Genomic DNA, 26,047 nt, shown 5'->3' with positions numbered 1-26,047 from the left:
ATGTCAGTTTATTACTTTTAAAAGTCTAGACTATAATCATGAACTTTTCTTTTCATACTGTTTAATAGGTGAAAATGAAAATTACCACTTGCATGGAATTTCATTCTAGACAGATATGAGAGTCTGTTTCTGTTCATGTACTAATTAAGAAAAAAAGAAAGTTTCACAGCCTGCTTTATGTGATTAAGGCAATTATACAGGTATATTCTGTCTTCCAAAAGTTCAGGGGCATGCCAGAAATTATGAGTGCTTTTTATAGGCTTGTTTTTTTGTTCGTGTTTTTTGGGTTTGTTTTTTTTTTTGGATGGTTGGTTGGTTGTTTTTTTCCCAGAACTGGTTTTAAACTGCTTTAGAAATACTACTTTATTTGTTTCACATATTGTTCCCTCAGACAATGGTCAATGCTGGTTGCTTCAAAGGAAGATGTAAATGCTTTATTATTCAATTAGTTGTACATAAGGAGATATTTTTTCCTCTTTTCAGTAGGAGACCACATTATGCACTGAAATATAAAGGTGATTGTTCTTGTAATTATATATTAGTTAGAATAACTGCCAAGGTTATTTCTATTTATGTGTCTGTAAATTTTTATAAATCTAATTACATCTGCAAAAGAGTGATATAAGCAATATCCTTTGGTCTTTAGAGTACACTCTAAAGTTTTGGGTAATATTTAAAATGAAAAGATTTTGGCAAATCTGATTTCCTGACTATTCTCTTCCTTTATCTTTATTTATTTTAATTATAGCTATGTTGCTGAATTCTACAAGTTTTTGTTTGTTTCTTTGTTTGTTTGTGAATTAGACATTTGTGCTAAAATGATTCAAAAACCAGTCTGGAAAAAAACAAACCAAACCAAACAAAAAAACAACAAATGAACAAAAAAAATGTAACAAGGCTGTATTCTTTAATGCTTACTCATAAAAGACCAGGAAAGTGCATGAGTAAAGAGTTAAGAAACTCTGCTAGTGATATGAAATTATTCAGGGTGATATGAGCTAGGAATAACTATGAATAATAGGAAAAATATTTTGTGAAAATGAAGTTGATTAAAGAGGCAGTATCCAGTGCTTGTTATGTACTGGGCAGCCTCCCTGACATCAGCCACCACGGCAGGGCAACAGAATTTCCTATAATCCATGTAACATAGCTGCCAGTCCCAAGCAAGTGTGTCAGGTATCTTATAGAACTACAGTGGATCTTAACAACCACAGTTAGGCAAATGAATTGCATCCTGAGTGACTGGCAATGAAATGCAATGTTAATTGATTTACACAGAACACAACCCATCTTCAGATATGGGTCATGAGCTACAATCACTGCCCCTGCTAAGGAGTGACACAGCAGAGTACTGCAGATAGCTCCAGGAACACATCAGCCCAATGCTCAAAAAGGGCAAAACAAATAAAGTGTTAGGATTTATCAGGAAAGAGAACAAAGAGAAAAATAATCCTTTTGCTACAGTATCATTCCACTGTTCACTCATTTCCTAAATACTCTACACAGACCTGATCTTATAACTTCAAAAGATTATAGCAGATTTTTTAAAAAGTCAGAGAAAGGAAAACATATGGAATAGTTTCCAAGTAAGAAATAAGTTGGAGCTCCTTCAGTGTGTAATGTTGCTTAAGGATGACTGCATAGAGATCAATATGGAGTAAGTGGGTTTGTCTGTTGTTCACCACTATTGTCAGTAAAAGACATTATCAAACAGGAGACAGAGTGAAAACGGAGTCACTTTCTCAGCAAGTGGCAGACCTGTACAACTTGCTGCCAAAAATAAGGAGGGGCTAAACTTTCGAACATGTTCGCAGGGAAACTAGACTCTATACAGAAGGCAAATACATTAAGGTTTACTACATATGCAAAACTACATTTGGTTCAAAAGGTCTCCTAAAAAGGAAATATTAAGAACATTAGGAGGAAGTATCATATATGCTTGTCCTTTTTTGGTTCTTGCTCAATATCTCATTGACAGTATTGGGGACAGGATAAAAAAGTGAAATGGACCTTGACGTGATCTCCTGTGAATATTCCTGTGTTCTTAAAGACACACGTAATACTAAAGTGAATCTCTTTTAATTTGTCGGAAATAACAACTGTCTTCTCTACAAAACTGAAGTCAACAGCCACCAGTTCTCTTGTCTCTGGGAATAACTTTTCTCCATTGTAACCTGCTAATCTGATCAGGCAGCCCTTGGCGGCTGTTGTATTCCCAGATAAGTGGTATGGAGACATGAGCAGAAACTCTGATGGAGGGATCTGCTATTTTTATAGCCAGTAACAATTCAGGAGGGAAGGGAGGGAAAGGAGAGAGAGGGGATGAGCAAATCTGGAGATCATGGAAGTTGTTGTCAAATCCATGATCTCTCCTTTGTAAAAAAATATAAGTACAAAATATGACTCATGCCAAACGTCTCACATTTTGTGGGCATTGTCAGACAGTATCTTAATCTGCGAACATTCTTAGGGAGATCATATAACTCCCTTTGAAATTATGGTTGCTGCATCAAGAAGAAGGAGGTGTGAATGTCTCCTGGAAAGGCCATGCCTTTGAGAACTATTAATTCCCTTCTATTGGGAAAAGCATACAGAAAATAGCTGTCACTGCATCTTTGAAATGTAATGGAGAGAAAGAGTGATTAAGTGTTGGGAAAGTATGCTTCCTGACCTATGCAATCCTGCCAGCTTGCCAGGTCCATAGGAAAGGTCTAACTTACTTCAGAGGAAACACGGCTGGAATTGCAACTTTTCAAGGTTCAGTGTGGCCAAGGGCTGTTCCTGGGCTGATGTGGATACAGGCAGCCCCTTACACGGGGCAGAGTCTAACTTGACAATCTGGCCACACTGCAGAGGCACAGCAACAGGCATAAATAGCACTGTTAGAACAAAACTGCCTTTGTATTTTTCTACATACAGTACTGTTGCAGGACACGAACAAAACCCGATATTCCCCCATACTTCACTATTCATACAGTGAAGAGCTGATAAGCGTCAGCCTAAAATGTTGTTTATTCTTTCTCAGGCACAGCATTTTAAGCTGCTCTCAGTGGCTTTCCATTTCAGCATCGTTGTTGCTAAACAGCATCAGGAGGACAGTCTACATTATGCTGTCAGTCTACAGAAAATGACAATGCTAACTTTCAAAATTATTTTTTCCAGTTGTCCAGTGCTCACTTTCAGCCTTTAAGTATGTTTGTCTGGAAAAAAACCAGCTCCCCTAGAATATATTTTTTAATGTTTAGGACTTCAAAGAATTTACAAAGAGTCAAGGAACAATCTTTCTGAACAGATTGTGTTCTACACAGTGAGATTGGTCATAAGACTCAGAAGGATCTCCCTTGATGTGTGCATTACAGTGAATTCTGATTTAAAAAGAAGACATTAAAAAGGAGTTGTATCAGATTTTTTTTTAATGTGGTTTGTTCAGTTTGCAGAATACCAATTGTAAATTGGTATGTCATAAAAACTACAAAGTAAGCTCTTCAAACTGGGACAAAGAACACTGAATAACAAAACTCATTTGGGTGAAGAGAAGGGGAGGAAAACATTATGGCAGTTGCTATTCATTGTGTTATTTTGAGTACCTAAAATGAAGGAGACATTCCTTGCAAGTCCTGAGAAAAGGAAACACCTGTCCAGATATAGTAGAGGAAGCATATTAACCAGCTAGAAAAATGTGCATCAGTATCAATTCTGCATTGTCATGTTATGAGAATAGACCTCAAAAGCTATGAATCTCTTTTTCAGAGAGAAAGCATTTCAACTTTCTTAGCAAATATTCTGTCTAGTTGGAGAGAAGAAAGGAGTAGATCTCTGCTGAATGATGTTCTTCAACCTCAGAAACTTTTAAAAAGTTGAGCAATGGATATAAATGTTTCAGTTTTGGTTAAACTCTCCTTTGTCTCTGCACATAAGCAGAGAAGTCTAGGAATCCAGATTTTTGCAGCTGATCATCACGGTCATCATTAGCTGGCTCTAATGTATAAAGTTCCATCACAGAGCACTTTTCACAGCCTCCAGCATGCATTTTGCCACTGTTCAGAACATTTCTGTGGGCAGGAGTCGATTTCATACTCAGGTTTCTAAGCCCACTTTTCAAGCAATGATCCAAACAGATATCACTGCTAAACAGTAGCTGTAAGTTGAAGCCCTCAGTGGCTAATGTAAACTCTTATCTGGGACAAGTGAAAATTGTTGATATAGAAAAGATGGTTCACTATAAGGATGAATTTAGACCATTATCTCAAAGTGTCGTGAATCTACAAAGTTCACAAAGTACATCTTAGATGAGCTACACTAAGAAATCAGTCCCTCGTGGCTTTTTCCTAAGATTTTAGTAGCTTTTTTATTATACAGATCATAAAAGTGTTTTGGAACATCCTTTACTATCAAAACCAAAGCTTTTAAAGTTTCTAACATTACCACGGGGACTTGCATCTACTATTAAGAGGACAGAGTCTGAAAACATCAAAAATAAAGAATCAGAAATCTCAGCTAGTGTTCCTCTTGGGGTAACATTCATATAAAGCTGAACTTTAAAATACCAATCTCATTTGCAATAAATTTCCGTGATTGTTTTGACAGAAGTAGGAAGCCAATACTACATACTGTAACTGGCAACTTATCAGAGATATATCTGGAAAATACTGCCCATATCTTTCCTGCTTATCTTGTGCACAAAGTACAGTGTAATTTCTTAGGTTTGATGTACTCTCATCAGTGTTATTTCCCAGTGCCTGAGCAGTGCTTAATGATATCCTAAAGGGGAAGGCTACTCATTAGCAGCAGTAACAAAGCAAAGCAGCTCACATAAATTAATGATCCATTCTCCTGGTAGTCCTTGACATTGGGAAATATTAACTTTGTTTTATTGATCAGAAAGACAGAGAAGTGAGATAAAATGACTTGCCGCAGCCATGCAGGAAATTTGTAGTAGCCCCAGGAACAAAATGCACCTCCTGAATTCTACTTTGGGGGTTTATATTTCAGTAGCTCTGGTGATAAATGTGGAAGGAGGAAAGAGATTTGTCCTGTTCTGTCAGAAAGAGTTTCTCCTTCATCATTTGTGTCCAAGCAAATATTAGTAATGAAAAACATCAGGGTTTTCAGGAGCAGCTCTTGCCTTGGGGTTATTGGGATCCATCCCCATCAGAACTTCATTATGTTTGGTAAAATTTTTTTGAGTCTTATTTGCCTTGTGCAGTAAGTGAGGATGGTGCAAATAATTGCACCAATGCTAGCACCACACCACACAGGAGGAAGGTGGATATGGTGCCCAAACAGTATCAGTAGGAATTCCCACTAGCCAAAAAGCATTGAAGCCTGCTGGCCTTATTGCAATCTATCCATATGGGCTCTGTCCCACTCTTAATTCTTTATTTTACAATAACTATATTTTACAACTATTGATAAATAAATCCCACCGAATTAAGCAGGATATTGTCTAAGTATATATGGCTGGACAATAAGTCTTGCAGATTCACAAGTGTTGACTCAGTACCCAAACAATTATTTCATAAAATAATTTTATTAGAATTTCAAAGAGCTACTTAAAAGCATGTTAGTTTCAACATGTGTTTAACAAGTTATGTGTTCTATTTCTCTTTTGAAGGAGAAACAAAGAAATGAAAGTAATGCTGCTATTCATTCTTTCCAGACTTACATAGACTGTTTGTCCATAGAAGGAACATACCTGTTGGAGGCAGTGTTGTGGGTTCTGCTGGTAAAAATTCCTGGGATGGTAAGCACTCCCTGGAAAACGTGAGGTCATCAAGTGCTATGCCATCTTTGGGACCTTTTCCAGCTATTCCTTCAAAGACAACTTGGAAATCTTCACCTCCATCTCCAGTCAGGATCAGTGCCTCGCGCTGCCAAAAATTTCCCTGGTTCCCAGTAAGATTAAGGAGAACTTTTTCATGTTTCGCCATAGTCCTCTGGTAGACAATCAATGATCCAATGTGAGCTCCATACATATGGTAATAGAAAAGTATCTGTAAGCAAGAACAATAGCATCAAGTATACAATAGGTGACTTCAGACACATTCTGCTATTATATTTACCCTGATTATTAAACTGAGCATCATTAGTAGCATTCAGAATAGCCCTTAATTTTACTGATTCAAAAAAAATTTAATTAAAAAGTACACAAAAAGACTAACTAGTGAAAATTTTCGAACTATTACATAAGCCAAACTTTGAAGCCAGCATTACAGTACTGTGACAGCTGATCTTGCATGCCTTTGAATAACTCTTGCATGTAAATGTAAAAGAATGAAAATACTTGATAAGGAATGGAGCAGTGCCGTTTCCAATATGGGAAATAACTTCAGTTTACTGAACAGTTTTCTGGTTATAAATGTGTTTGTGCTAGATTATAGAGTGTGTAATTAGAAAACAATCTTCTCTAATCTAATATGGGAGCAAGACTTCTACATGAACTGCAGAAATGCAAAACAATTACTAAAATAAAACATAAGACCTCCTTGGATTAGAAAACAGTTATTTTTATTTTTTAGTAAAAATCAGGAAAACAAATTATGAAGTACAAAAGTAAGATCAAGTACATAAAGAACATATAAAAAATCACTGTGAAGAGTTGTCACCATTAACTGCTCTCTCAGTTATTTTCAATTCAAGAGCAACAAAGGAATACTCCTATTTAATCAAATTAATACTTAATCTAGTTCAATACCTTGTTTCTGACAAAGATCAGAATATTTCCAAGAATATGTAGGACCCTGAAAGAAGGCAATTCATGCTATAATATGCGAGAACATGTCTATAGTTCATATTTCTTCCTAGTCTAATGCATAGCACAAGCCCTAAAGAATGAAAACTCTATCTTATTTATTATAACTATAAAAACATAATAGCGAATATGATACCCATGTAAATGTAAAGTCACGTCCCTTTGTGTTACTGGATGTTATAGGATTTTGTAGGCTTCTGGAGTCTACTGCATTGCATAAATATATAATTTATTTTAAAAAGCCCACATTTCTATTTAATTGATTTTCTCTAATTATTGATTAGTAAAGCCACCAAGGGCTTTGTGTTATAATTCTGTTGAAAGTTCTATTGTGTTCACTTTCAGAATGTCTCCTGTGCAATGAAGTAGTCAAATATAATTTTTATAAGACAGTTTTCTTGTATGGAAATATTTCTATTCACTTGCCCATTTCCTGTCCTGAAACTACTTTGTTTCTCTTAAAATCCTTCTTTAAATGAGGTTTGTCTATTCAATATATGTGTATATCTTTAAACTATATAATGATTTTCACATTTTTAGGATTAATCTCTACGTCTTTTTACTACTGCTGAGTTTTGTTTGATTTTCTGACTGTCATTAAATTCTGAGAAGATAGATATTTTCACAGAACTGCCCACCACGCTACTCCTGGTTGGCTATAGTTCTTTTCAAAACTACCAGACTGTATTTTGTATGTTTGCCTTTCTCTTATGACCATTGAATTCTTATCCCCTCCAGCCCTGGCCCCCAACATTACTTTCTGGACTTCACATTTATTTACAATACCCTTATCTCAATTACACTGCATCATTTAATATATTGGAGTCAACATACTGGTCTTCCGTTCTATTACATAATTTCTAGATATATCGCATAGTAGTAATGTCATCTTGATAACAGCTATGTACAAATTTAACTTCAAGCATGTATCCAAGTCCTTTCAGGGCTGGGGCCCCACATTACTGAAGCTTGAATTATAAAGCATGCAAAATATTCATTCCCATACTTAATTTGCTTTGCATCAGAACACAGGCTAGCTTTCTAGTCTTCATTCTCCAAGATTCTCTGGATATTGTCATTCATCAGTTGGCTACTTAATCTTTTCAGGCCTATCCTGAAGAATTTATCATAGATTTTTGAAACTAAAAGAATTATAACAAGTGGTTCTGTTTGTAACCAATTTTTTGATACTGAAGTAAAATTGGAAAAGTTACAATGCAAAAATATACAGAAAATACAATACTTGCAAAAACAAACAAGCAGCACCCCCACCCCTTTCTACTGTGCATACCATAAAGGAATTGCTGATATTAATGACATCTGTCATATTTTGTATTAAAATTCTTTGACTTCATTCTTAAATTCCCTCAGAATCACAGTGTATGCCATATGCTTTTTGTTACTTATTACAACTAAATTTAAGACTTTGTTCCAACACCATCTCTTTTGGCACGATAGTCAGCAACAATGCTGGTTCAATCATAGAATCATAGAATACCAGGTGGGAAGGGACCTCAAGGATCATCCGGTCCAACCTTTCTAGCATAATCTAGACGAGATGGCCCAGCACCATGTCCAGTTGAGTCTTAAACATGTTCAGCGTAGCGGAGTCAATCACTTGCCTGGGAAGATTATTCCAATGATTGACTGTTCTCATTGTGAAAAATTTACCTCTCGTGTCCAATCGGAATCTCCCTGGGAGGAACTTGTACCCATTACCCCTTGTCCTCAGGAGCAGCTCTCAGGCTGGTGTCTCTACATAACATCCTGTAGTCAATACTAATCCAAAGAAGGTATTTAAGGTTTTTTAAAATGTTTTCAACACAATTCCTTTATTATTCCACAATACTATATAATAAATTTCCTGGTTTGCTTATGGGTTAACGTTTCCAGATAGTATAATTATTTATTACTGACGCTTATCATAGTCTCACTTTCTTTCTATTTAGTTTCCCTTGGATTTCTATTAATTTTGAAGATGAACCTTGGTTTGCGAAAGCCTTGCATACAAAAAACCCTTTTTTTCCATGTATGTCCCTTTATACTTGCTGATATATAATTGTTTTCTCTGCGTAAAACTCTTGTCCCACTGATGTAAATGTACATTTTCCACTGATCTGAATGGGCCTAAGATCCCAAACTAAGTCTGTTGTGATATATGATGTAGCATTTGCTTCTCTAATAACTCACAGAAAGGAGTAGAATACTTAAAGGGACTGTCTAATCTGCTAAGATTAGATTAGAAACTCTGGGTCTTGAAATAATTTTTTCATTCATACAATTTCCTTTACCAGAAATTTTACTTCCCTTGGTCAGTTTCCTAAATGAAAGTTTCAGAACCGGTCAGAACCTTCAAAAAGCACTACAAAATGTCATAAATATGACTGACTGTTTCAGGCTGTATCTTGGATGTAGAATTTTGTCTGTAGAAGGTGTGTAGACCCACTGTTTTTTGTAAATAATTTTCAGTATGACAAAAGTAATAGTTTCCAATAGTTACATTGCAAGCTTTTCATTGCATTTAATGTGTGATACATCACAAATATGCAGAAGTGAACCTGTTGTTCTCAGTTATTCTGCATTTCTTTGCATATATGTTTTATTCTTCATAGACAGAAATTAAATAGCGGAAAAGTTATTTTTAAAGCATAAAACCAGATAAGATTGAGAAAGAGATGTTTTCAAATATAATGCTAGAGAAAGAAGCAAACATCTCCCAGCTCATGTGAACAGAATTTTTTTAATACATATATATTTTAAGCAATAAAGAAAATTAACTTAGAAAATATGAGATCATGGCTCAAATTTTGAACATATTTTATAATGGGTAGATTAAGTTTTGCTGCTGATACACTGAAATTAGTCAAGTTTTGTGTGGATCATAAAATCAAGCCATTTATGTTTAATACTTTCTGACTTTCTTATCTATAAAGAGATGAATTTCAATCAAATGAACTACTTAGAAGTCTCAAGTATAAGCAGAACTCTTTCCAAGTTTCAGACAAACTTTTTACAGGTTTTGATCTTCCTCATGAATAGTAAGTATGAGATAAATGGAACTAGAGGCAAATGGGACATTTTGAACAGAGGTGTCTTCTGCATATACAGTAAAACTGTTTAGGACTACTTCAGTCTAAGACAACCTTCATTTGATGGGCATGGTGTGGTTATCAAACAATCAGTTCAATTCAAAGGCTTTTTAAGAAATCACTCCTCTTCACCAAGATTATCTTCTTGAGAGAGCTAGGTATTAAACACATGTATAAATATGAACTTGCAAAATGAGACCACTGAGGACAAAAATCTAATGTAAAATGATTAGATATACTACTTTACAGGCAGAAACTCAATAAAATTTTACACCTTCCATAAATATAAAGGCACTGATATAATCTCTTAGGCAAGTTACTAGACCAGTATCTCCAACAAACAGATGGAGTAAGAATTCCAAGCGTGGCATCAGTACTGGAGATGCTCCAAATGCTGGAGAGCAAAGTGGCCATTTTATGCCCAGATCATTAGAGAGCTCTTGAACTTATTTAACTGGGTAAAGTTAGATAGCCAACAAACATTCCTGTTGCCAAGTTAGACAGACCTTCCTGAGTTAATAGCAAAATAATTAGCAAAATAATAGCCTGAATGTTGTTTTTACACACAGTAATTCCAAAATTCGTTACCCTAGATTCGAGGCTGGCATACAAGTTAGACCACTCTGCATTTTTTCACACTTCCAATAACTCACAAAATGGAATAAAATAGCTTTAGGGACTTTCTGATCTGTTAGACCCCAACTGAACAAAGGGATATTCCACACTGTAGGATGTCATGCTCGGCAATAAAAGCTGACGAAAGGAGGAGGAAGAAGGGGGGACATTCAGAGTTATGGCATTTGCCTTCCCAAGTAACCATTATGGGTGATGGAGCCCTGCTTTCCTGGGGATGGCTGAACACCTGCCTGACAATGGAAAGTAGTGAATGAATTCCTTGTTTTGGTTTGCTTATGTGTGCAGATTTTGCTTTACTTATTAAACTGTATTTATTTCAAATAACTTTATATACTAATACCTCCTTTTTCTCTTCACTAGGCCTTCCCCCTCCCCAATCAGTTCTTCAGTTCTGGAAATCCATTCCCAAATTTACCGTGAAAATGTTAAGCTGTTCCTGCCTTGCTAATTTTCTAAAGTCTTTATAAATTTTCCTTTGCTAACTTTCCAAAGGCTAAAAGTACCACTTTACCTCCCACAGCAGCTCCATTTATGCACAATGTTCCTCTCCATGTAAATAATGTATATAGATATTTTGTTAGCTCTATTTATAACTACTTTTTAAAAATTATTACTAATTTTATTAGTAATTAGAATTATTAGCAACTATTAATTTTAAACATCCATTTTGTGTTTGACACGGATGTTAGAAACTGAGATACCACTCATTTTTGCCTTAACACTTAAAGACTATGAAAATTGGAAAAATACCATTTCAAAGTAATGCATGGTTCAACTTTCTGGAAAATCCACTTTTTCAGCATGTTGTTCCTGTAGCAGATTCTGATAGATGTGTTCTGAAAGATGTCTTATGAAACTACAAGTTACCATTTTAGCAAAGACTATAAAAGGTGTATCAATACTAGAAAACTTTTTAATCCAGGTTTGCAGAGAAATGTTCAAACTCAAATCACTACAATGTGCTGTAGTGTTTTGGAAAATAAAGGCTTACTTTTCTCCATTCTCTAGTCGGTGACAAAGCCTTCTGTCACACATCCTTCCATTTGCAGTTGTACTCTTTGAAAGCCAATTGTTACTGTATTTATATACATTTTCTCCGTAAAATCACAAACCATTACATAATTGTTTGCTACTTAGGGTGAATGTCACATAAGACATATTCTAAATCAGACACTACATTCACTGTCAACTTCATCCGAATCTCCCAGAGTACTTATTTACTTACAGAAATCATTTTTCTCCCACAACAAGATACCTGTTTTCTTACGATTTCAAGGAAATAAGATCAGGCCCTGACTCTTCTACAACACGCTTGTTTTTTCTCAGGAAATATTTGTGATCATCTTTATTCATTTTAGGAGTATTATCTTGGTGCTACCTAGAAATAAAATTCTGCATTCCTGCTAATACCACACCCCCACATACCTTACAGTTTTTATTCCTTCTGCTTAGGACAGGACTAGAAATCCTAGCTTTCTGTCCTGGCAGCTGAAGAAATGAACTCTTTATAAAAACATAATGACCAGATGGCTCTTGCAATGTATGATCAGTAGCTGGTCCAGTGCCCATTTTCGTAGTACTGCTAGTTCTGAGGTTCCAGTCAAAATCGTCATTTTTATCTTGCTTCCATCCACAAAGATCAAACTCAAAATTACAATGCCCAATAGATGTACCTGAAAGACAATTGCACACACACAAAGAGATTTTTTTTCAAGAAGTTGATTAGGTACATATACTACAACCTAGTACTCAAATCCATAAAAAAAAAAAATGCTTCAATATAAAAAATAATATCCAGGTATCTTATTAAACAGAGCATTTTTAATCTTCTAGGATATAATAATAGGATAGGATAAAACTGCATACATATGAGGTAGGTCTCTGTAGTCTTGTTATTACAGTCAACAGAGTCTTTGGTATAAAAGTAACCAAATATAGCAGTCTATTTTAGGTCAAGCTGAATAGCTCTTTAGGGTTTTACAAGGCAGAGGGCAGCTGGTGCCCTCCATCGGGCATCCAAGACATCTACAGAAAGATAGCCTCTTTTTGGAGGAACATATTAAGGTCAGGTGAAAACAATAACAGATGCCTATATTTAGGGAACAGAAACCCTTTCAAATGAATGTATGGAGCACCATAATGACACAGCCTCTGTACAGACACATATAGGTAAAACATAAATGTAGATGTGCTAACTTTGAGCTGAATCACACCCATAGTTAGTTTATTTTTGCATGTTTCCAGAAGAGTTCACACATGTATTTTCTCAGCCAATATGCAAACATAGATGATTATCTACATTTCTCCTTAAATTGTATTTAATGCCTAGAAAAAGAGACAGATTTCATAATTTTGGTTGATTTTTTTATGAAACAACATGCATGCACTTTACTGATTTTCCAATCCTGAACTTCAAAATAGCCAACAAGGTGAGTCAACTGTCCACGTAAATTAAGGTTAAGTCAATCACACCACTCCAGAAGTTTAAGCTGTGTATATTTTTTCCTAAATGCATCTGTAATTTTATTATAATGATTACCAAGCAAGAATAAACTTGCTGAAATAAGCTGGAATTTCAGCAGAGCCTTCAAGAGACTTTTGACTGTGTACTGAATATTCTTACTATTATTGCTGGAAAGGAAAGTGCTTTGAAGATAGATTTGGAAACCGTATGGATCATTTCATCTGACAATATAAGAAGTGACAAAAGCTCTCTTGTAAAAAATAAACAGAACCTGAGCCTCTTCTGGGGTCTGATAAAGTTCAGCCACTTAAAAGTAGCTTTATTTAATTGGCAGCTGGTCAGAAGCCTCAGTAATGAGGCCAAGGAGCTAAAATCCATGGAGTCTACACATGGACCAAAACACTACAGAGAGCTACCTCTAAAATTTCAAGCTGAAATCAGATGAAAGATTTCTTCCTTGTGTTCTTCTTTGTGGAGGTCGTAAGAGTGAAAAAGAAGTTAGAAACTTTTTCTTAAAAATATGGACTATTCAGCCAGAATAGCTTCACTGTCTTTTACCTTTGTCTGCAAATATGATGCCATCTAAAATAACAATTAAAAAAACCCCAAACCTGATGTGCCAAATGATATGACTATCATTTATGCAAAAAACAGATTGTAGTTTACCTCAACTGGATGTAACTGCCCATAAAATTTGTCACTCCTCATCTTTTGCAATACAATCATTTAGTTACTTAATATTTCAGGATCCTAGTTAAAGAAATTCCTTCAATTACTTACAAATTCCATCTCTAGTCAATAAAATCCATGCATGCAACTGACCATTTTATTTTAAAGGAATGTTTTCAAGAATGAGGACCTTAAGGCATGAGCATTGAACATCCCTGTTAACACTGTATATATTGCTTGTTACCTAATTTAGATGTCCTTTTAGGATCTCTATAGTCAATGAAGAAAAATACTCATATCTATAGGACAATTTATCTAATCTAACTTGAACAACCAATTTTAAATTACATGAACTTCATTCTGGAAGTGAGTCACTCCACTGATGAAAAAGAGAACTTAGGCAGCCTGCTTGGAAGGTCAAGTTACAGCAGATGACTGCGCAGTTGCATATTAAATCTTTGGTAGTAGACAGTTCTATGAAGAACTCTGAACTCTTAGCAATGAGGTACAAAAGCAAAGCTAATCCTTTTGTCTGTGGAACAGTGACACAGGGCTGCTGAATTAGTCTACTGGATGAGAGCTTAATAATTTAAGAAAAACACTTAACAGTAGGTATATGAATCGTATTATATTGATCACAAAAGACCTAATGGATCTTTGTAATAAAGTAATTAAATGGAGCAAAATTTAAACTATTTTAAGTCATATTATTCCCAACAGCTATGCCTAGATGAACAAGAATACAGAGCCTGATCCTGCAGGCTGAATAACCACTAGTGGTTAGAATACATTTGATGCCCTCCTGGAGCTCATCTTTCAATTTATTTTCTAATGAAAGGAGCCTAGTTCATATGCTTGAGCACACTCTACAATGCAAACCAAATCACAAGAAATAGGAATAACTGAGAGTTTTGCTTCAGAAGCACACTGATGAGCTAAATCAAACATTAACCAAGCTCAGACAAAACCAAACATCTACCAAGTAGAGCCACCTGCACTAACACTAATCCATATTTCAGACTGGAAAAACACTACTGTCCCACAGCCTTTTTCACAAAATTTAATTTACTAGATCTCATAAAACACCATTTCTACCTCAAGGAGGCATGCCCAACTCAATCTAACCAGAGCTGCCTCAGAGACCTTCCTCTGATACACTGATAACCTCAAGCAGAATAAGGTAAACCCCAGCAGTTTCTGAACAAGGTTGAAGGAGTGCTACCACCCATTACCTCTCCAGCACTGTTGTGGTTTATTTTGTTCTCATATACTTGTAGTAAGAAAATAGCACTAGTGACATTATACTTAAAAATAAAAAACTCTAAGCATGGATGATTCATTTAGTATCTAACAGAATAATTTCTAAAGATTTGACAAATCAGTATTCCTGTTAAAATGTGTACTTGACTTATTTTATGACACTGACGTCACACAGCTAGCTAAAAAGAGCCCTCTACAAAGCAAACAAAACCAAGGCACAGATCTCGCAATAGTAATTTAACAGCTTTATGAGGCATAGTTTATATCTCAGCAGCACTTGGCTTTGTCTAGACATTGCTAATTAGACTTGGTGAGTATCGTCGTGTGATATAGTCCTGTTAACATTCTGGAGTTTCAGGAATATAACAGAGATTAGGGCTAGTTTCTTTCAACATGGTGCAGAAAGTTTTCATTAACTAAGATATGATGACTCTTTGTGCACATAGCAAACCACATGTACGGTTAGAACTAGTGATCCAGGAAGGCCTACTGCTAAAAGGTACTGTGGAGATGTCTGGAAGCTGCACAGTTTTCATGTTTTTTAAACACAATTGCCATGCCTGGGCAAAACTGCCCATTTTTTGTTTCCTGTACTTTGATCTATCGTGCTTTGCCCTGCTAAAGCCTTCCCCAGGCTTCTGAGTTTGAGGTTTTCAAGCTACCATTCTATGGTTCAGCAGTGAGGAAACAACTCTTCTCTGATGGCTGCAAGGAATGAAAAAAAAATTCACAAAGAGTGGAAATATGTGTTTCTTATCATTACGTTCTCTTTGAAGGCAGCCTGCGTCATGAAAAAGCTGGGAAAACAGAACTAGCATTTTTCTGTTAGGTATATTTTCAGCAAGTTATGTATTCTTACTTTATTAAATATATAATAATATAATATAATATAATATAATATAATATAATATAATATAATAATATATAATAATATATTAAATATATAAGGGAGAGGCAGCACCAATAAAAGAAACCCCAAATTCTCTAGCAGAGTGGAAATTTAAGGCAGCATACCTATGTCAAAACTGAAAAAATGGAAAGCAAAAATTAGTCTAATTCCTGACATTGTTATTGAAAACGTTATTGAATAAAGCACTCCCAGACCTAGCAAAGAAAGTCATAATTGGTCACCAAGCATTTTACAGCAAAATTAGACACTGTGAAATGGGATTAATTTTTTATCTGAGGTAAAATCCATGTTGATACAGAAGTTTCACCTCAGTAATGACCCCTGTGCTCTTAAGGCTCCATAATACTTCATTGTAAAGTTTCCTGATAAAATGCAGTCAGGAAAGTTCTTTTTTTTTCTTTTTTTACTTATTTTTAACTTAAAGTAACACGTAAAAAAAGCCCTTTACAGGAAAGCATTTTCTTTGTGGACTGTTTCAGTTCATCTCTTTTCTAATGGGGAATCAGAATTAAATACTTACTTTAGGGGGTTGCACAACTAAATCCCATCAGCCTGTTGAACCATTTTGCCCCTAATGCTTCACTCTTTACTTGTCTGATGGTGTTTTGTGGGAAATACAGACAATCCGGAAAACTCAAAAGAGTCACAGATAAACAGCTTCTAAATATTTCAGAAAATAAAAGCCAAAATATAAGAATATTTTTCAACAGAGTAATTCCAACTTGATATACTCCTCATTTTTAGTTGCAGAAGATCGGAACGGTTTCCCGTATAGCTTAGTGACATGCTATTCCTGGTTTGGAAATCACTGCAAAGTTTAATAGCATGAAAATAATTTGCAAAACACAGTCCCTTTGCTGTGTACTTTAGCTTCATAGGATATCAGCATACCTTTGCTTCACAGGATTGTATTCACTGAGAATTTGAGAAACCGTATTCATAATCTCAATAAAAATGAGGCAACGGTTCGTACGGTACCAAACAATGCAGATTTGATTGTGTGAGCATTTCCCATAATTCTACTAGAAAAAAGAAAATGTTAGTACTATATATTGCAATCCATTTCTCCAGAGGAGAACCCATTTGATATGAAACATCATTCTTTGAATCCGATACTACAGATGCTGTATCTTGATACCTCTTGTAAAACCAAAATTGTACAGTATTCAGATTCAAATGATTTGCTAAGAGACCTGACAATCCTTGAAATACCAAAAAAGATAGGTCCCTCGTATCCCAAAGGTATTACACTTGAAGTATTTTTTTCAGCCTTAATACATTCTTTTCATATGGAAAGCAGGGGATTTTTATTCTGCTTTTAAAGACAGCTGCTTTCTGAGTTGTTTTAAGAAATTCACTAACAGCTCTTTTTGTTTTCTATCATATGATTTCAAATTAAATAGTAGTAATTTAAAATTCTTAAAAGCCAAGGAATAGAATTAAATTAATACCTTCTTGTTTGCTTTCTTAGCTGATGAGCTATCAAAAGTATTCAAGTAATAACAATTCACAGCAGGCACAGTTATTTATGATAATTATATTAAAAAACTACCATACTTACTGCAAATAGTGGGGCTCTCATCTGAGTTATCTGCACAGTCATTTACAAAATCACACAGATTATCCTTTGGGATGCAGTACTTGTTGGCACATGTGAATTCCTCTGATGTGCAAGGTCTGCCTGGGATGAGCAAAGGGGAACAATCTTCAAAGGTAATATCATCCACTGCCACGTCTCCCATGTAACTGACACCACGTTTTGCCCTGAAAACAACCTAATAAAAAATTACAGAGATATTACAGTAAGACACTGTTAAAATATATAAAAACTTATACATGCAACATGAATAGAACAGAGACTATGATGCTCCTTGAAAATCTTGGAATATGAAGTGGTCAGTTCTTACTGTCGAAGCAGTCCTATGAAAGCTTGTACTACTGCTTGTACAGATCTGTCACTATAGTTATTGAAGGACTATCTTCTAACATTAACCAAGTACAAAAAAAAAGGGAAAGAAAATGAGCAACACAGATATTAGTCCCCACTCGTCCTGAATTAACAAGCAAGGGTTCCATCTACTTCTGCAAAGTAAGCATGAAACTGAGTCATTCATCAGTTATTCCCACGAATGTAAAAAGAACGTTAAAGTTTCATAAAAAGCCATCCAAGACAGAATTACCAGGGAATGTAACATATTTTTAAATATGTTCCTGGTTGTCTCTGTTTTTTTAATAAGGATACAACGGAGCATCGTGTACCCATGACTAAGTATCTCTAAGAGGTTTAGGAATCAGCTCATACTTCAAAGCAAACATCATGCTCAACACTCTTTTTTTTTCAAAAATCAGATGTAATACTATTACACACTAAGGAGAAGGAAGTGGAATAGTTTCACCTGAGTTGGATTCAAGGGTAGAAAGGATTCTCTGTCTTAAAAATAGATATCCGTCTGAGATTGAAGTGGAGTGAGAAATCTCCAAAAACTTCTGTCCAGCTCAGATAACCAGTTACATAGCCAAAAAAAGATTACTTTTGCTATTCAGAATGGGAGGTACAGTATGTGTATGGGGCGAAAAGGGAAATGAGAAGGTAAAGAATGCATAATATAAAAAAGTACCTAAGGCCAGCTGTCTAGGAAGCATATAATATAGGAATACACACCTGAAAATTTGAACGAATTCCTAAGAACACTTCTGCTCTGTTCCACTGGGGACCTTGGCTGCCACTTTGAGTCCACAGTTTAGAAGTCCTGTTACCGGTTTTACAGAGTACCTAAAAAGGAAATAATTCTAGGTCACAAAAAAATCTTTTCATTACCAACTCACTTTAGGTCCCTTAAGGTACAACTTATCTCTATACCACCATTAAATATCATAGAATCACAGAATCATACAGTATCTGGAGTTGGAAGGGACTCAAAAGGATCATCAAGTCCAACTCCCTGCTCCTCGCAGGACTACCTAAAACTAAACCATATGACTATGAGTGTCATCCAGATGCTCCTTGAACTCTGACAGGCTTGGTGCCATGACCAATTCCCTGGGGAGCCTGTTCCAGTGACCGACCATCCTCTCAGTGAAGAACCTTTCCTAATGTCCTATCTGACCCAAAGGGATTTGCCAGTGTAAATGACTATTCTAAGAAAATAATGCTTTAAGATTTTCTGATCTCCTCATAAACATACTCAGTCCAGAGCCTTACCTGGACTAACTTATCCCATTAATTTATCAAGAGTGGCTAGCCACAAATAAAAATTGCTCATTAATGAGTTGGGATCCATTTGCAAAACATGGAGATAGCATTAACAAGAGTTACTGAAAAACATACTAGTTCATGCATCCATTAGATTGCTCCATTCTGGGATAGATTTTCTTGTCCTGATTCTTATGAAACATTTTTTCTTCTACAAATAAAAACTTGTTCTTTTCTTCTAAAGACCAAAATTTCGTCTGTTTGGGCAAAGGAAGATTCATAAATACCCTTACCCCTGTAAATAGTCTTTGAATTGGGGAAAGCTGACAGTTTTTGACATGAGCACAAAGTCCTAAATATGCTTTGCTCCAACCTCTTGGGCATCCAGCTTCAACTGAGCTGACAATAACAACAAGATGGGTGTTCGATGAAGTGCATCAAGTTGTGTCTCTAGCCAGTACTTGCAGAGCTAAGCATCAGTTCACCAGTTGCCTGAACCACTGCTGCTTTCAAGGATTTATTGCTACTGTGTGTAATCTTCTTAGGGCAGCCCAGGCATTTTTCATCTTAACGAAAAAAAAGGGTTTTTTTTAAAATTTATGCAGTCCCATGAGTGTCTATGATATTGCATAACAGGTAAGTTCTGCCAAGCAAACAGCAGGTCCTCACACGGAAGAGCTTTGATTCCAGGGGAACAAAAGAAACAGGCATAATATATTAAATTGAATAGAAAAACAAAGTGACACCTGGCTTTGTAGACAAGAACTGCCCCCAGAAGACATGAATTTTAAGGGGGAAAAAAATTGGAGGGAAAAAGAGATTACAGATATTATTTGAGAGAATAAAGGGTGCTGAATAAGAAAAGGTTTTTCTTACACTGAAGTACAAACTATATACTTATATGAATATCAATATGTATGTGACTATATAGATACATACACACATACTTTTACATACATTGTAAATTACCTACTAAATTATAAAATTAAGTCCTTCATCAGAAATTAATATTTTCTATCATATCATGCTAAAGGTTATAATTTTAGAGTTAAATATAGCCATAAATTTATGTGCTATTGAAATCCAAGGCTTGCCTATACCCTAATGCACTTTGAAGCCCTATGCATTTTGACTACATTGCAAGTTATTGAAAAAGCACATCTAATACTTCGGTAGAGTTACCCATGCCAAGTCAGAGGCCATAAACCAGACAAAAATGGTTCCAACAAATATTCAAACTGAGGTTCCACAATAAAGAGACAGCTAATAAATGTTTAAGAAAGTCATAGAAACACAGGAACACAGTCATTCATGCAAACAGCAGGAAAATCTTCAGCATGTCCGATATGACTTGATGGCACGGATGCAGACTAACATGCAAAAATCCAAACTTGTGAATTAAATAAAAATGTGGTAGTCTTGGAGGAAGAGAGGGATAAAAGGCCTTTAGTGATTTTTCAGCACAGAAAAGATTCACATTCATATAATACTTAGAACTTTTAGAAGAAAATAATGAGAAATTACCTAAATAATTTTGTATTCTGAGTTATTCCTACATTTATTATTAATTGCTTAATCAAGCAATTGAAACCAGGTAATTATTTACAATGTTTAAAATGCAAAGGTTTTGTGATTTTGCTTTGGTACATCTTATAATCAATTAAGTTATAGAGGGGTGGAAAAATCAGTTAAGGATTAGAGGCAAATTGTAGTCTCCTGTGTTGAAACTAAGAAAAAAAAAAATCTATATACATTTGTCTTTTGTTGTGGTAATACTGGGCATGGCTCCATAGAATTTGCTGTTAATTTCTACAAAACACTTTGTGGACCTGATTCCAACTAATGTGGGTTCTTACACTGTAAAGAAGCCCTGGAATCCTGAGTAAATGCAAACAAGTTTCAAAGCAAATTGATCTGCTCTGAGTCTTAAAACTGAGGACAAACCATCTTTATACTCTGATTTCCCAATAATTCTGATGAATTAAAATTTGACTACTTGCCAAGCTGCCTAGCAAGATCTTTACGTACTTGGGAGAAATTCAGCAATATTTTAAAAATTTGATACTGAGTGCACAGGTGACTGGGTAACTTAATCCTGAGTATTTTTTTCAGTCCATTTCCGATGCTGCAGTTATTGTGTAATATTAATGGGAAATCCCATTATAGTTACTCAGATGTGTGGCAAAAAAATTTTTGAGAACAATGTTGCTGTTTTATTAATTCACTTTGCGGTGACTCATTTGATCTACAAGCTGCTGAACTAGTTATATTTCCTTTACAGAAGTTCTTTTATTTTAACTGGAGTGAAGAAAAGCGTATGGGTAATAAAGTTTGTTACTGTTATGTCCTAGAAATAGTGCAATGCTTCTTACATTAATATAATTAGCCTCTGAAAGATATATGTTAAACTTTCTGAGGAATAAGCTGTTTCTACAAAAATTTACAGCAAATTTTAATACAATTACTTCCTTTTTTCATGCTCCCACATTTGGCCAAAGACTTTGATGTCCAAATATCTACTGATGCTTTTCAGTGTCAAAGCGGATTGTGCAGTACAAGGCTTTTTCTTGTATGGAAGTTCCAACCACAGTATGTCTATAAAGGTCATAATTTTTGATTGTTGTAGAAAGTTACATTTTCCCCAGCTTACCTGAGCTAATGGTTCCTTCAGATTATAATATATTGAGAGCAGTGGAGTGTTAGTAATTGTTCATTTTCATTTATTAGCAGCCCAGGCTTTAACAAAACTAAATGACAAGGAATGAATTTTCTCACAGCAATTTTGGGCAGTTAAAAAAAAAAAAAAAAATCCAAAACAAAGAACATCTCCGTACCTCCAGAGAACCTATTGTTGAACCATTCATGTGGTTCCAGAATACGATTTTGCATTTGGGCCCCGTAAGGGAGATGACTGGGGTGGCAATGTCAACTGTGTGACCAAATTCTCCATTCGAGCTGTCTGCGAACAGGTACCAGCCTTCTTCAGTACGCCTGATCAGAGAGAAAGGTTTTTCTTTATTAAAACAAAACATTTAATCATAATTAAGTTCTAGTTAAAGTTAAAATGGTAATATTTCCTTATACAGATATAGTATCTTCTGTATGGCTATCTGGATGCCTTTTAGTTTATCAGTGGGTAGCCAGAATCCCAAAAAGCTCTTGAAAAGGCAGCTAGTATTTTTATGTCAGAGACTGGCAGAACAAGATACAGAGCTGAAGTCAGCCTTTACCCACAGGGTCATATAGATGAGGGCTGGAGGGACTCTGTGTTTTCCCCCCACCTTTTTTCCTCAGGGAAATCAAAGAGCTTGATCCTAGCTTGAAGTCAAGAAAATCCAACATACTGGGTGAAATTCTTTCTCCTGAGCTGCTGGGAAAGATGAGGCTGACTTTCAGTAAGCATCAGACTCTGAGTGTACAGAGAGACAAGAAGTGTAGTTTTAGTGTTTTGGGTATCTAAGATTTGGCTCCTAAACCCCTTGTTTTTCAAATTAAAAAACAGCTGTTGAACAAAGATAAGATTCTGTTCTCTTCAGTGGAGCTACTACATGCTCAGTGCTTCTCAAAAGAAAGAACCTCTCCAACGAGGGCTTACAAACCTGATGATGGGACTTACATTTTTTAAAAAGGTCCTGGTATTAGGTTTTCCTTGCTTTTCAGTTTTCCTCTTTGGCCAACCTCTGAGCAACTGCTCTGTAAAATTGTACCACTGTAACTGTGAGAAGGCAGCATGCCTAGCAAGCGCTGCTGAGAGAAATGCGGGGTGCCAGACTGAAAGCCCTGCCAAATGGGAAGAGTCAGGAATTCGATGGTACAAATTCAAGAACTTTTTTTTTTTCCACCAGACGTCTCTAAGTTTTTATACTTAGAGAAGTCCAAAGAACTAAAAGACTTTAGTGCCTATGGTAAGAACTCAGCTTGATGCGATCTTTGCTGCAGTAGCCCTGCAGTATTAAACAAATATTATAAAAGCTACTTTTTCCATAATGTCATGAAGTTTCTTTGAAACCTTGTAAGAAAATTGTTTCTTTAAAACATGATATAAAACTTTAAAAAAAATCTTGACTATTTATCTAGACACAATTTACCTCAGATTGCAGTGCCTATATTGAACTGAACAAGTACTGTGTGATAAAATAACTATGAATTTAGCACATACAGGTTTATGACTGCAAAGTTACAACAAAACTAATAGATTACATTTACTGTATAGAACAATTTATACTCAATAATTACAAAATACTTTAACATATATTAATTAAGGCTTATCATGTACTCTGGAGGTCAAGGAGAGATTGAATTCCACTTTATATTCAGTCACTTTGGGAACAGCACGTTCTATCTACTATAGTACCTAATATAAAATAGGCTAGAAACAGGCAAATTTTATCTCTGTACTCAGACAGCAATTTCCTCTGAGGATCTGAAGTCCTTTAATTAATTGACTCATCTTTAAAATCACGTATGCAGTAACTTGTTTTTAATATAACCAGTGACAAATTGATAGATTGCAAACAGCCTGATCTTCCTTTTGCCCAGGGCAAAGAATTTTATGGAATATCTCCTTATCCTTCCTGTAACCTGTGGTTGATCTTAAGGCTATATTTAAATGAAAATAATTTTCCATCTCTTTCTCTTTCTTGATGTTTAAGACCATTAAGTTTTTGCTTCATAGGAAAATTAAAACCTAGTAATAGCCCTTGACACAAAACAGCCCTTCAAAAATCCTTGCAAATCAGTGGCTGGTTCATTGCTTATTACACAGAGTACTGGTTCTGCCTTCCCTGGTGTCACACTAGAAAAAAAAAAGGATTAAAAAGGCAACTGCTATAGCCATGGGAAACTACAGAAAATATTTTGGTAGATGAAAATAAGAGACAATTCTGATAGTTATAAAAAATTTTGGTACCGAAATCCCAGGCTGTTTCCTTCAGCAGGGCAAAGTGCAAGTCTTAATACTTTTATGGGTCAGAAGTGCGGGGAGCACTTTTACTAGTTAATCAGCCACAGTTCAATCCTGTAATCATTACACAATTCTTAAAGGTTTCCCAAAATCTTATCTAGCATGCAAGAAAGAGAGAATCATTGTATTTGTAGATATTGGTAAGGACTTGTATGTAAAATATCTGCAAATGTCAAAAGGCACAGAAGTGAATTATTCCCATAATTTCTCTTTAGCTAGGAAAGATGATTCTCAGCTCTAAACTATTAATACATTTGTTTTATTTAAAGTGAAGTACTAAAAGATCCTGTAAAATGAAGGAACTTTTGCAGGAAGAGATAACATTTTGCAGACTGTTTCTTACATGTTAATTGGAGAACATGAAGTAGATATAATTCACAATTGAAAAATGAAGACTTTTACCTAAAAAATCAGTAGTGTGTGGGATGGGTTGCCTATGCATATAGTTTTAGGTAGAAATCAAATACATTCAGGAAAGTAGTGGTCATGAGCAGAGTTAACATTTCTACTGCCACCCATAAAATAGAAATAGCTACTCAGCAGAATTATAATCTTCCTTTTTTATAAAAGAAATGCTCAGTAGTTTATGGTAAAATTTTCTCTTTCTAAGTGATATACAAGTAGATATTTTTCAAGAAGGAGCAATATGTTTTAAAAATACATCTTAAAATGTGGGGTAGACCTTCATTTGATGTAGGTCAGACGTGTTACAGGTGAAATCACTGAGGACTGCTGATAAAGCCAACAGGGACCAAAGTCAGTCTGGTAGGATTCTAGGGGGAAGAATAATGGTCTAGGAAAATCTGGATCTTCTCCACAATCTTATTTTTCTTTTCATTCAGAAGCAGATGAGATAAGTGTCACTGAAGCTGTATCTTGGCAATTCAGACATCTTTATAACTATTGCATGCATTTATATCACCCTTGACACAATAGCATAAATATTCGTAAGCGAACTATTGCAGAAAATAAGTGCAAAATAGAGTAACATATATGCAAGCCTGAGGGCTATTAGGTAAAAATAATACCAAAATAAAAAGCAATAGAGCATTTTTGTTAAAACAGCTTCTCCTAATAAACTGCATGTACTGTAGGTGATACCTGAAAACTTTGAAAACTACATAGTTACAGATCTTTCAAGCAAGTCTGCATTTGGAATATTCATTTAGTTTCCTCTTTTCTGCTGAAGAAAGCTGTTATTGCAATGTAGCAATTTTTGGTTTCTTTTTTTCCTTGGCACTGAGTGTTCTAACAGAGTCTTGCCTGGATGTAAATGAATATCCAGTTCTCTTAAGGTTTGCAAGAACATTTAAGAATTCAGAATTTACTCTGCTGCTGGGAACTCATGCCTTCAGTGGTCCAAGAGTGTCAGCACTGTATTTACAATAGCGTTCAAGAGGGCTGTGAGAAGCAGAATGATAAAAAGCTATGAAAAGCAATAGCACTTCCAGCCCTCATACTTCCTAGAGTATTCAGTATTATGTTCAGGCCTTTCAGTGAGATTAGTTTGGAACAATGGTAGGGTACAATCAGCACTATGATTAAATTCAAACATCCACCTCTTATTTGGTGTGTTCTGTCAGATATGTCTTTGTCCTGAAGGTAGACCAAAATCACATCTCTGCCTAGACGCTACTGGTCCCATAGCGCATCCAAGGCAGGCGGCATTGCAATTTTTTTGCCGTTGCTTCAAGTGTTTGCTATAATGTTACATGTAAAACTAGTAAACCAGATGAAAATCCCCTATGTGATACACTTCACAGAGTGCTAGCCATTAAACATGGCGGCAGTATGTGATTATATGGATATTATGGATGTGGGGGAATGTAAGGGAAAATGGAAGGATCAGAAGAGGCTGTATAAGTGTGTGTAGAACATCCTTGTTCACCTTCACTCTTATAATGGAAATTTTTACACTTAGGACTACAGGACTGATATACTTGTGACCTATCCATGTTGTTGTTTAAAAGGAAAGCTTTCTTCTAGTCTCTGTAGCTGACATTAACTTGCACCATGTTTGCTCACAGAGCAAAGCAATCTCTCTGTCTTGAATTCTTAAAGCCGTCTGGTATAGGAACATGTTTGGAATTTACAGGGAGATGCACATTCTAT

General features: G+C 35.5%; 1 protein-coding gene across 1 annotated transcript in view; it reads right to left on the bottom strand.

Moving 5' to 3' along the window:
- Positions 1–26,047, bottom strand: part of MALRD1 (MAM and LDL receptor class A domain containing 1) — a gene marked incomplete at both ends in the record, with an annotated part of 328,396 nt that overhangs the window by 156,362 nt on the left and 145,987 nt on the right. Inside the window, 5 exons of the mRNA XM_082329648.1 lie at positions 5,696–5,993; positions 11,902–12,149; positions 17,341–17,554; positions 18,442–18,552; positions 21,807–21,963. Coding sequence (XP_082185774.1) covers positions 5,696–5,993; positions 11,902–12,149; positions 17,341–17,554; positions 18,442–18,552; positions 21,807–21,963 — 1,028 coding nt within the window. The remainder of the gene's footprint in view (positions 1–5,695; positions 5,994–11,901; positions 12,150–17,340; positions 17,555–18,441; positions 18,553–21,806; positions 21,964–26,047) is intronic.

Source organism: Platalea leucorodia (assembly GCF_965183815.1).
Source record: "Platalea leucorodia genome assembly, chromosome: 1".
Classification (NCBI taxonomy): Eukaryota; Metazoa; Chordata; class Aves; order Pelecaniformes; family Threskiornithidae; genus Platalea; species Platalea leucorodia.
This window is presented reverse-complemented; position numbering and strand designations above follow the sequence as displayed.